The sequence below is a fragment of the Aplysia californica genome, unplaced genomic scaffold (assembly GCF_000002075.1).
Source record: "Aplysia californica isolate F4 #8 unplaced genomic scaffold, AplCal3.0 scaffold01113, whole genome shotgun sequence".
NCBI classification, from domain to species: domain Eukaryota; kingdom Metazoa; phylum Mollusca; class Gastropoda; order Aplysiida; family Aplysiidae; genus Aplysia; species Aplysia californica.
The window spans coordinates 71,467-83,859 of NW_004798383.1; the positions used below are offsets into that span (position 1 = coordinate 71,467).

At 36.2% G+C, this 12,393-nt stretch overlaps 1 protein-coding gene across 8 annotated transcripts in view; it reads left to right on the plus strand.

The window, feature by feature from the left end:
* The window catches only part of LOC101850921 (kinesin-like protein KIF9), a 41,344-nt gene that overhangs the window by 14,619 nt on the left and 14,332 nt on the right, over nucleotides 1-12,393 (plus strand). For 2 of the 8 annotated variants that reach the window (XR_221157.3, XM_005111741.3), the window contains exons 13-18: nucleotides 3,479-3,523; nucleotides 5,892-6,058; nucleotides 6,738-6,923; nucleotides 8,843-8,866; nucleotides 9,903-9,971; nucleotides 12,159-12,244. Coding sequence is in view for 7 of the 8 variants with exons in the window: in XM_005111741.3 (XP_005111798.1) it covers nucleotides 3,479-3,523; nucleotides 5,892-6,058; nucleotides 6,738-6,923; nucleotides 8,843-8,866; nucleotides 9,903-9,971; nucleotides 12,159-12,244 (577 nt within the window). In the remaining variant the exon portion in view is untranslated. Of the gene's footprint in view, nucleotides 1-3,478; nucleotides 3,524-5,891; nucleotides 6,059-6,737; nucleotides 6,924-7,633; nucleotides 7,679-8,842; nucleotides 8,867-9,902; nucleotides 9,972-12,158; nucleotides 12,245-12,393 lie in introns of all 8 variants that reach the window. The other 6 variants (XM_013090027.2, XM_013090028.2, XM_005111743.3 and 3 more) reach the window with 6 other exon arrangements.

Below are 12,393 nucleotides of genomic sequence, written 5' to 3' on the forward strand. Positions count from 1 at the left end.
GCGTGACTCAGTAGCCCGCCGGAGCTCCCCGGCTCGGGGTCTCAGGGTTAATGAGCCTTGAAGCGACACTTCCGGTGTCGGTTAAGAAGTTCACATTTTTGTCTACGTTTGAAACACTATAACTTCTTCCCCATTCCACACCAAAAACCATGACACTGATGTACTGAAAGCTCAATGTCTTGAGATTTATTCTGCGTTAAAATGCTTAATTTCTGTGCCTTAGTTTTTGTTCTAGGCAAGTGTTTGTAGAGTACCCAATTTGCCCTATTTTAGTTACAAACGTATGAATAAATTATTGTTTATTTAAAAACGCCACAACAGATCTCTCCCAAACATTGTTAAACTGACTACGAATATCATGTCTTTTACCATGAGAAATCTTAAATCTGCACAAGTAGCAATTATCAAGTTATAAGAGAAGAAAGTTGCACATCTGTATTTTTTAAACTAAAAACACTCAGTGTTAGCTCTTGTTCTACCACTAAACAAGAGAAAGTTACTCTGTGTTTGTTCATGAATCATGATGGGTCTGTGGCAGCCTGCATACAACTAAGAAAGGTATATTATGCGATTTTTTAAAACACAAAACTGTGTAAATACATGGATAGAGATAAACTTCTTGTATGGAATAAAAATAATTACAGCTAGCACCTTCATTCTTAGTTTTTGTGTCAGAAATATGTGCGTACACTTACGAATGTAAAGAAATCAGAACTCTGTCAGTTATTGCAAATGGTAACAGATACGAAAATAAAAGCTGGAAACGTCTGGTGCTGATTCAGTGTCACTGAAAACTAGAAACTATTCTTATAATCCAAGTTATCCTTGTTATTCAGTCAACTTACAAAACCGAGGCTTAGCATTTTAAGAAAAGTAAGGAATTTCTGGAGTGTAACACTAACAGATACTGTTCGTGTATTGCATCATAGATGTATTCTGGCACTAAAATCGATTTGTATTACTTCATATAGAGACTACAGGGTAATTTTTATAACTTTTCAAGAAAATATGTGAATATTCATGATTATATTGGACACATAAAGTTGTGTTTGGAGGAATTACTTCATAGTGAATTGTGTGCCAGATGGATAAAGTTGCAAAATTACAGCTTTCTATTATATGCGCAGATATAATCTTTTCTGAGTATCTGCACCACTGTTATGTTGTTCATGTTCCAAAAGTTCGACAGTTTTTGTCGTGCTGTTTTTTTATAATGATTTTTTTTTCCTTCACAGTTGTCCAAAAAAATTTAGTATTTAGCTTTGCCGACTTGAAGAATAACCAGACAAACTACAATGGTCGTTCTTTTTTGAGTCTCAAGAGCAGAAATGCATGCTTTGGGTGCATAAAATGATAATTACCATAAATACAAGGATACACCTAAAACAGCATGCTGAAAAGTAACAAAAATTAAGTCAGCCCAATCAGATCGGCGACAGGGGGCTGACCCCTGTGAACCTGACATGATAAGGCGCTCGGTGGGGAACCCCCTGCTGCAACTAAAATTCCACTGCCGATGCGCTGTACGCAGTGTATTTTTGTGAACAGTGAAGCTGAACTGATTAAATTTATTCCTCCGAGATGTCTTTGAAATTGGCCTCTGCTTTTCTATAGCAAGTCAGTTTTGGGGTGAGGAAAATTTTTTACGTGATTTGACAGTCCAAAAAAAAATACTGAAATTTATTTTTCTTAAGCTTGAAGAATGATGATTGACTTTCACTTAAAGGTCAATAGTGTGTGATTAAAATGGGACGATATTATTTTGTAAGACAATAATATGTTTCTAATGTAAGTTTTCTAAGATCAGAGTAGGCCCACCCACTTTGATCTTCTTTCTTTGTCACCTTCCTACACAAGTATACAGTTTCACAAACGCATACTGACTTCCACACTCTCTTAGTCTTATGTGAACAGCAAACAGCTGTTGATAAACAGTCAGTTGCCTTGGCCCATCCTTTTCTTTCGCCCAGTCACTTATTCTACCCTCCCTCCCTCTCTCTCTCTCTCTCTCTCTGTCTCTCTCTCTCTCTCTCTCCCTCTCCCTCTCTCTGTCTCTCTCTCTGTCTCTCTCTCTGTCTCTGTCTCTGTCTGTCTCTCTCTCTCTCTCTCTCTCTCTCTCTCTCTGTCTCTGTCTCTCTCTCTCTCTCTCTCTCTCTCTCTCTCTCTCTCTCTCTCTCTCTCTTTCTTTCTCTCTCTGTCTGTGTCTTTCTCTTTATCTCTGTGTCTTTCTCTTTTTCTGTCCCTCTTTCTCTCTATCTGTCTCTTTATCTCTCTCTATCCATCTATCGATGTTATCTGTCTGTCTGTCTGTCTGTCTGTCTGTCTGTCTGTCTGTCTGTCTGTCTGTCTGTCTGTCTGTCTGTCTGTCTGTCTGTCTATCACATTTACACACTCACACACATACACACACACACACTCACGCACAACAAAAAGATATACACTCACACGTATACACATATTTCCAAGCGTACATTATGCATGCACACACACACAACACACACATATGTACTGACTGGCAAACACATTCACACGCACATAGATATATGCACCATCCACGAAAACACGTAGAAAGACATGCACTCTTTGGTTTTCATTCAGATCTTGATTCAGAAGCTGCATATTTCTCTACTTCTTTGTGAACTGAGAAAAAGTTGAATGCAAGGCAAAGAGTATCTTACTCATATCAGAATGAATGGCCCCGGTTGGAGTTGAAATAATCCCCCATTTCTCCAAAATTAAAAATGAGTAACCCAGTGAGATATGTCCGTATGATAAAGAAAGAAAGATTTTCACCCAGATTAACCAATCACTTTAATCTTAATCTGTAGATATTACCCAATCACAAGTAATGTAAGATAAGGTCTCATGTAGAACCCAGACCTGTTAAGAATATCCGTACTTGTATCGACTTTGTCTTAATGATTTACTGTCTTTGCATCAGTATGCAAATTAGTACAATAAAGTATTTACATTTACTTTTCATTAAAACTTTACTTCTCCGTTTCCAGTGTCTTTGGTTTTTTGACAACCTAATAGTCTGTAGACTTTGAACCACCCCCATTTTAAAAAAAATAGTTTAGAATGAACGTCAAGTTGAGCAAAGATGTTAACCGATTTTCGTTTTTACTAAATCACTGATTTTTGCTTACCTTTACAAGACTCCAACTTTTTAACACATTTTTGGGAAATGTTTTTTTTTCTGTGTTCTCTGACTTGAGTTTTTTTTCCACCTGTTCTGTCGTTTTCACTATGAGTAATTTGACTTGTGCGTGGTTTGTTTGACTCTGTCGCTTTCACTATGAGTTATTTGACTTTTGTGTTGCCTTTTTGACTCTGTCGCTTTCACTATGAGTAGTTTAACTTGTATGTGGTTTGACTCTGTCGCTTTCACTATGAGTAGTTTAACTTGTATGTGGTTTGACTCTGTCGCTTTCACTATGAGTAATTTAATTTGACTTGTGTATGGTCTCGGTGCCAGGACTTAACCTTGATGCTAGATGCCCATGAGAACCCAGCGAGTGAGGTACAGCTTCTTCGTTTGATCAATTTTCTCTTCAAATGTTTGGATCTTACCGACTTGCTTTCTCCATGCACAGCTTCATATCGTACCTCATTACACTTGTTTTGACACTGATTTTTTTTCCTTGGGTGTGTGTGTTTATGATCATATTGTTCATTATTTACTTCTGTTTGTTGTACAGATGTACCCGCTGTCAATGTCGTGTATTACTTGATTTCAACTTTCTTTCTTGCTTCTTTTTTTGTCAGTTGTATTTTTCTTGTATGATATATATTATATGTTCGCACAAAAGAGAAAGATGCCATTTTTATGTATTAGTAGAGATTTGAGCTTGAAAACATAGCTTTAGGCATGTTTTCTCCAAGTCTAGCACCATGTCTATTCTTTAAAAAAACCCACATTTTTGTTCATAATACATTCACCAAATATATCCATTATATTACCCATAACACTGACAGTAATGGTTGAGAATTGCATTTTTGAAGTAGATGTTATCCAAAGCAATTCTTTTGTGACGCTTAAGTTTCCATTCTACAATATCTCAAACGTAAACATAACATCTGGGCCACAGTTTTTAAACACTGCTTTTAATACTTGTATGATCACATTAATACAAATTTCTTGGCCAAAAAAACAAAACAAAACAAACACCCTCCCCCCAAAAAACAAAACAAAAAACAAAACAAAAACAAACAACAGAGATTGGCATGTCGTGAATATTAGCCTGCATTTTGACAATAAGGATTCTTTCATCATAAATGCAATCATATCGCTTACGACAAGGCATGGGCTGAAATATTCATGTTTTTTCGCTGTTCTTTGATTCTTTTTGTTTGTTTGTTTGTTGTTTTTTTTTTTTGTAATTAGTTTTCAATTTAGTTTTACTTTCTTTCAGTTTGTGCACCATGATATCCCTTTTCCCTTCTCTTTTTGGTGTAGAGAAAAGATTAATTTTTCAGCTTACTGAAAAAAAAGATGCAGTCTCTCTTTTGTGTACTTTTTGTGTTAAATGTAATAAGAAAGCTTTGCTTGCAAGTGTCAGTTTAGAGTAAATGATTGCTTTAAGTTTTGTGGACTTCAATAGGCCTACTCTTTTGTATTTCTTAAACTTCAGGATGCACCATCATTGTACATTTTGACCTCATGATCACCAATCAGATTTATTTCTAGTAGGGAATTCACCCAATAGGTTGATAGAAAACAGTTCTTATATTCAAAGTAGCTTTGTCCTCAAAGTGTGAATTTTCAACATGTTTTCAATGCTATTTTTCAGTTAGTATAAAAAAGTTGAATGGAAATGAAAAGGATTTACTCCCATTTTTAGGGTAAAAAGCCATTAACCCCATACAGGCCTTGTTCTTTTTTCTGAATTGTTTAATGGGAGGGAGGGGGGCGTCATCTCTTCTCTGTCGTCTTTGCCCAGAGGGGACTGAGATATTTAAATGTGTAAGTCCAAATAGTTTTCGGTCCCATCAACAGGGTTCCTTTCACCTTACCATTAATTGAATGTAACCCACGAACAAGAGTAGCCTGTCTGATACAATGGTGCAACCCCCCCCCCCCCCTAAATTGTGTCATCTGACCAACTTTTTCATGCTGAGCTATCAACACAGGGTCAGCATTTCTTACAAAAACAAGACAACAGATATATACCACTCCCGAACCCCAAAGAAAAGAAGGGACAAAAAGAAAACCTGCACATACTCTGGAGATATAAGCTCTTTATGAAATGTAGACCTACGATTCGAATTGTATATGTATTTCAGTTTTTTTGTCTCATGCCTGTGACTTTTTCATGATGATCTTTCCTCAAAATCACAATAAAAAGTAGATGAGAGTAATAATTAGCTAGGCTTTTAAACTTCACAAAAAGAAAAATAAGCATCTGCTTCCTCAGTTTTCTAAATGAGCTCCGCTCCGTACTGATAATACAATGAGAACATTTCTCTTTTATTTCTCCCACCCTTTCTTCCGTTTCAGAAAACAGTAGCGTTTTAGAAAATAACACCTCTATTCACCTCATTAACCCTATCTGTATTCCCTGGGGTCTTTTTGTACCCCCGGGGTTGTATTCTTCACATTTGAGAATGCTTTTAGTACAAAGATTTCTTCGAAACTTTCTGTATTTCTCAAAAAATCATTTTGACAGAATGCTATGCAAAGCGTATGGATAGGAAAACGAACAAATTTCCTCTTTGGAAAGTGGTGGCACAGAGTTCCCCACGTATTATGGATACGATAGTAAAACACGACGTACGGATAGGGTTAATAGTAATCGGTTTATGGTTTGGAATTGTTCAGTTACAGTTACTTCCATAATCAACATATTTTGTTTCATGTTTCAAACTAGCTTTCCTTTTCACTTCTCAAGGCTGGTGTACCCATTGCTGATGATGGTTCCCTCGTCGGTGATCTGGAGGGTGGAAATTTTGGACTGGGTACGGCGCCGAAAACATCCAAGGCCGACTCCTCCGCTGTTGTCCAGCTGAAGAAGAAAGAGAGGGAGAGAGACAGAAAGCGTGGATCACGGGGAGCCACGTAAGTGTAAAGATTAATTTTAAAAAAGTTGTTTTACTTCAAATGTTTTAAAATGTCAGATCAAACACATCAGCTTTATGGGAAGTTGTCGTCTTTTCTGTCAAACGTTCAAAATCATCTCTGGTTCAGGTTCCCCTGTATCTTTTCTCTGTATTCAGTATCCCATACCCCTTCTAATTCTACCCCCCCCCTGTCAGTATGGTTGTGCCAAAAGCAATGTTAGAGTCTATAATCAGTGTCACGGCACTGCATCTCAGAAAAAATGCCTTGGACATTGACTTGCCAATGTATACATGCTTAATGGGCAATACGAATCCTTCTTTGGAAAGTGTGTCTTCAAAAGTAGATCCTGTGAAAGTGACACGACTGTGTCAAAAGAAACATAAGAAGGAAATCATTGTATAGTGTTTGTCAAAGATGTAATTTTTAGAATTGGAAATGTATGTAAGAAAAAAAAAACGCACCAAAAACTAATGATGTGATTATCTTTAAGGAATTTTAGTTATTTCTTTAGGAGATTGAGTATCTCTTTGGGGAGATCAATAATGTAAAACCTCATGTCACCTCACCTCACCTCGCCTCACCTCACTTCACGTTGCCTCACCTTATCTCACCTTACCTCACTTCACCTCTCCTTCATAAGATACATTTTACTCTTTGACTCTCTGTATGTGCTCAGGAGCCCTGTAGCTGGAAAAACAGCTTCCAGCCCATCCCACAGTGCAAAGGGTGAGCGCAAGATTGAGTCTCCGACAACACCTGGAGGCGAGAGGGCAGACAAACCGGAGAAAGATCTGGAAGGTTCTGCTTCCCCTGTCAGCTCTGCCGGGAACCTGTCTCGTTCGGAGAAAGTCCAGAGACCCAGGTTTGTTCAGAAGAAACTTTATGATAAATGTTTCAGGTTTGTAGGTTTTTTTTTCATTATAAGGTTTGGGAATTTTTAAAAAAAATGAATTAAAAAATGTATAAATAAGAAAAGACACATTATTCTTTATGGCATGAAGAAATGATCATGTTGCCTACTTTTGTTCTTCTTTCCCTGATTTTGATCAGTTTTTTTTCATGAAACAGCTCTTGGAATAGTCATCAGTTCTGGTATGCTATTCTGAAATCTTCAACTCCTAGCATCACATGCCTACCGTCCAGTTCAGTTTGTAATGATGACAGAATGGACAAGAACACGGTTAAGGTGGCACGTACAACAGTGTTATCTGATCTGTCTTGTTTCTTGTTTGAGAAACAATGGGAAACACTTTTATAATGAAGAAAGAAGCTTATTGTCAAATTAAACTTTTTGAAGTTTATCTATCTATGAGCACTGGGGGGGGGCATTTTGTTCTCGGTAGTTCAGAGTATTATTCATCCTTTTTTCAAAAACTGAATTGTGAGGTAATGTTTAAGATTTGGCTTGTTATTTGTCTCATTGTTTAGTAGGAATTGGTATGCTATAAGCTACAGATTCCATGAAGAGTAAAGTAGGAAATGTAATTTTAATTGACTGATAATTTGTGGGACATAATATAGCATGTTCTTAATGCCTTCTTACATTTCAATGAATATTTTATGATCTGTTAGGAAAAAAACACCCGCAGTGGAAGAGTTACCTCCAGTAGTTGTCAAGTATGGAAAAACATGTATTGTGTGTTTGGTGTTTTCTGGCGAACATATCATGTTCCATATCAATAAGCTTGGGAGTTGTGGTCTAGCTTTGTTGCAAGGAGATGGCTGTGTACTCCTTACTTACCTCTGTCTGCTACATGGGGCTTTGAAATCCCTTTGTGGTCCAAAATTGACTGGTGTTTCAGTAAAAGTGTTTAGCTGTATCATGTGTCATCCCCTATAGTTTGTTTTCAGTCCTGAATCAAATCAACTGTATGCTTACCCTTCAGTTCTTAGTCTAACCTAAATATTTGTAAAATTCAATCAAGTCAGATTTAAATCCTGAGAATAGTCAGCGGATGAAACTTAAGAGTTTTTGCATTCTTCAGGTAGATACATACTTCACATTTAGTGAAAGGGTAATGGTTAGAAAAGGTTTAACGAAATCAATTTTGACGGGTATGGTATTGTACAATAGTTTGTCTTTCACCAACTAATAAAGGCTATTCAGTTCTTCTATATGAAAATTTGTTTTTATCATTAGATGACTGTAAGCTAATTCATAGGTTAGAAATTTCATAAGAAAAGAATTTAGATAAATGAAAGGTAATGCACTCCATTAGTAAGTTTGAATTTCATTCTCTGACTTTTTTTGTACTTGTTAAGTGCTTTATTTTTCAACGTGTCCTTGGATTTGTCTGTAGCTTTGTTATACGTATAAAGCGTTGTATCCTACATTTCCCTTCATGTACTTACATAATGCAAGAGTGTTGTGTATACCCTCCATTTGTAACAAGTGTCAAGAATTTTTTAAATTGAATTCTTGATTAAAAGTATTCACAATCCAAGGGATAAAAAAACACAACCAAAAATGAAAAACATAGCATGAGGAAAATGATTAAAATTTGTTGGCATGTACTCACAGAAGAAAAAGAAAAAGGAAGGTGGAGAAGAAAAATAAGTGATGAAAGAGAAGACGGACAGGGATAAAGAAACACAGAGACAAAGGAATAAGTTAAGGAGTCCGTTGGTTTCAACAGCAACATACATAATATTATGAAGGCTAAAATTATCTACATGTTTTTGTGTAAGAAGGAGAGAAAGGTCTTATGTTTGCCTGACTAACATCTGTGCAATGCACTGGGTTTATTGTTATGTTCTTGTTGTTCCCTCTAACCCCATCAGTAGATTGGCAGAGGATGCTGAAAGGTATATCTTTGGTTTTTCCTTTTGATTTTTCCCTTTTCATTTCTTCCTTTACTATTTTATTCAGCTTTGGTAGATTCTACAGCTATATTTCTTTAACCTGGAAAATTGAATTAGCTCCACCCCCCCCCCCCCAAAAAAAAAGTAAAAAATTAGATTAAATAATCCCTTTATATGTCCAATTGCATATCGCATATACTCCCAGCTTGCTGTTCTGCTTAGGCAGCTACTAAACTTTATCTTTGCATAACCTACAGGAGCATTTCCCTTCTCAGAATGGATTATTTACTTTGATGAGGAGAAGGCATCTCTTTGTTGTGATGTTTTGTGTTCTGTTTGCTTTCCTCCTTTTCCTTCTATAATTTGGCTTAGGTTCATCTCTTGTTTGTTTTTAAAATGTGGTTTTTTGTTGGGGGGTATGAATCCTGAAAGAATCTGTTCTTGCGATGATGAGCTCCGACTTTGCCAGTTCATGTGCTCTTCTGTTACTCTGTCATGTTTGGGATTACTTTTTGACTAAATGCAACCAACTAATATCTTTATCATTCTGAAAACCCAGTTTTGTCGTGTGACCCCACCTGTAGATTCTCTTCTTAATTCTTTTTCAGGTTTTCTTGTTTATTATCCTCTGTAAAAACTGTCTCCTGTAGTGTGAATGCTTTATATTTAGTTTAGATCGAGATGCTTAGATACAGTTTAATACATGTAACCTAGTAGATATGTTAATCCCCTTTTCTTGGACTGTACCTTGCTCTTCTCTTCCTCTTATTCTCTTTCTGTCTTATGGTCAGCCTTAGGTGAAATTCTGATTACTTCTGCCTGTCTGATTTGGTCACCATAATTTTTCTCTTCTACTTACATGTAACTTGGTATAAATCCTTTTGTCCTTTCTCTTGCTATTGTACATTATGTAATCTATCTTGTCCATAGTATCTGTTTTTACTAGAACCTTTCAGACATCTAACACGCTCTAATAAAGACCAGCTTTGATAGCTTCACGAAATAATGTTAAGAACAAATGTTCATTTACTCAAACCAGTGGAGTAGGTGAGGAGGGTGAGGAGCCTGCCGAGGAAGAGGAGGAACATGCAGATGGACCTCCGACTGAGTAAATCCAACAATGAAGTTTTCAATGTATTATTTGCTTCTGAGTTCCTTGTTGGACTTTTTTTAAAGCAGATCATCACAATCTTGAGCACCCTGGACTTTTTTTGTTGTTGTTTTTTTTACTTCATGCCTTTGAATTTTTTAGTTCATTTATTTAGGACTGAATTGTTCTTTTAGGTTTCCTTTTTATACTCCAGTGATGTTCCCGTTCTTTCCTCCAGATCTGAAAAATAAAGTAAAATCTTTTTGTCACTTGAAAGTCACAGTACTCTTGATGCATTACTGTTTGCAAACATACATCTCTTTATTTCTTCACAAAGTTTCATCTTTGTCTCTGTGTCCCTTTTTTATTTCCACGGAATGGTTTCCTTTCACATATGGTATTCTTCTCCTAGCAAAGACAGGTGATGTGTAGGTCTACTATATACACTTCTGTTAGTGAGATGGTCCTTGTGAGTGAAAATACAGTGTTCATTAAGCACAGGTGCAATGAGTAAATGTTCTTTGGAAATACTTTTCCATTTTATCCACTGTTACTGTTAAGCATCGAGGGGTTCTTTGAAAAAACATTTTGTACCTCTTTTAAATGTAAACATTTTACTATGTCAAGGAACCGTTTTAATAACAAGCAATTTTTAACAATATCTTAATCAGTATGGTATCATCATTAACCTAAAGTTATTAGCCAAATTGTACCAGTACCTACATGTGCTATATTATATAGAACTCTCAAAGCACTTCTGCAGTCAGTTGTTCAGTTTTAACAATTACATAAGTTGTATTTTCCCATCACATAACTTCTTAGCAGCTTTGTACAATGTTCACTGTGTCACAGAATCAAAATGTATTGAAAGAATAAGTGATCTTGACCCAATGCAATAGAGGGAACTTTTAATGATATCGAAATATTTTTCTAGCATTTGTAAAATCAGCACCCGTAAGAGGACACGTGCGTTAATCAGGAAACAAGACCACTTCACAGGTTACTTACTCCCTCTGGCACTAGCAGTCAAAGCAATCTTCAAAGAGATTTAGATGAGAAGTGTTGGGCTAAAACCGTGAAAATTAGTTTTAGGCTTGGCATGTATGAGATGGGTTCTTCTTTGTTTTTATTATTAGAGGTGTCTCCAAGAATGAAGGAGAAAAATAAGAAGCAAATTTAGAACTGTGTTTGTCCAAGAAAAAATATTATTGGCATTCCACTCCTGTGAACTGGCAGAAGTGCTGAAAAATAAAATAAAACAGAGTTTTGTAACTATTCTTTAATATTTGCCGTGAATTACTCTCGCAGAAAAAGAAGCTATCTTTGCTAAATCCCTGATTGAACATGATCAAATTAAAATTTCCTGGAGTATCTGTTGTTGTAGATATTTACTCTTCAAAGGAACACAGCTGGTTATCAAGCAGATCAAATTAACGATTCCTTGTTGTTAAATGTCTTTTTTTCTATTTAAAAACAACAACAATAAAACTATTCAGCACCATGTTTTCATTCATGTTTCAGTTGTTTGGTATTTTATTTTTCAACATTTCGTTTTGGGCACTTTCTGTAGCTTCTGTCAGCACTGAGACACTGATGACAACTACATATTGACTAAGAGCAGAAGAAACAAACAATAGCACTAAATGAAGGCAGCAACAGTTTTGATAACAGAAGATAATTAGAAGTGTTGCAACAGGCAAAAACTTTGGAAAGAATAAATTCCACAACTGCTATTACTATTAGATTGTCAATCCATTATTTTTATCTTGTTTTGTATTACAGAATAACCTATAACTGTGTCAGTCTAGCCTAACAACTGCAAATCTCACATTAATCACTCAGCACAGCGGGTGGTTGGCAAGTGCTCTGGAGTGGTTTGCTCCTTCTTTCCTATCAAACATCTATCGTCCTTATCTCTTCTCCTTTTTTGTGTTTGTTACTCTCTTGTAACACTTCTTATCTTCTGCCCTTATATGACCTTATTGTGTTGCAAGTGCCATAGAACTCTTACTAAAACTAAAATTCAGCACAGGAATATACAAACATGAGTGTAACAAAATATGTTGTTTCCCTTTATATTGTGGCTACTTCTGTCTGTTTGGCTGAGCAAATAGTTGTGAACTATTGCTTTACACTTATTGTTTGTTATACAACATTGACCTGACTAACTTATTGTTGTTTTACTCAACTTACATCTATCTCTAGCACTCCGCCAAGTAGAACTTCAGCCTTTGAAGATTTTAAAGCTGAGAAGGGCAGTGAGATCAACAGAGTACTCATTGGAAACAAAGGTGAGTTGTGAACTGATCCTGTTGGGTTTGATTTCAATAGAATAGTCGAAATTGTCCAAGATGGTCTGTCATTGCGTAGGAGAAAAAAGGTTGTCTTAGACAGGTGGATGTCTTGGACAATGTCATTATTATATAGAGAAAAGGTGCGC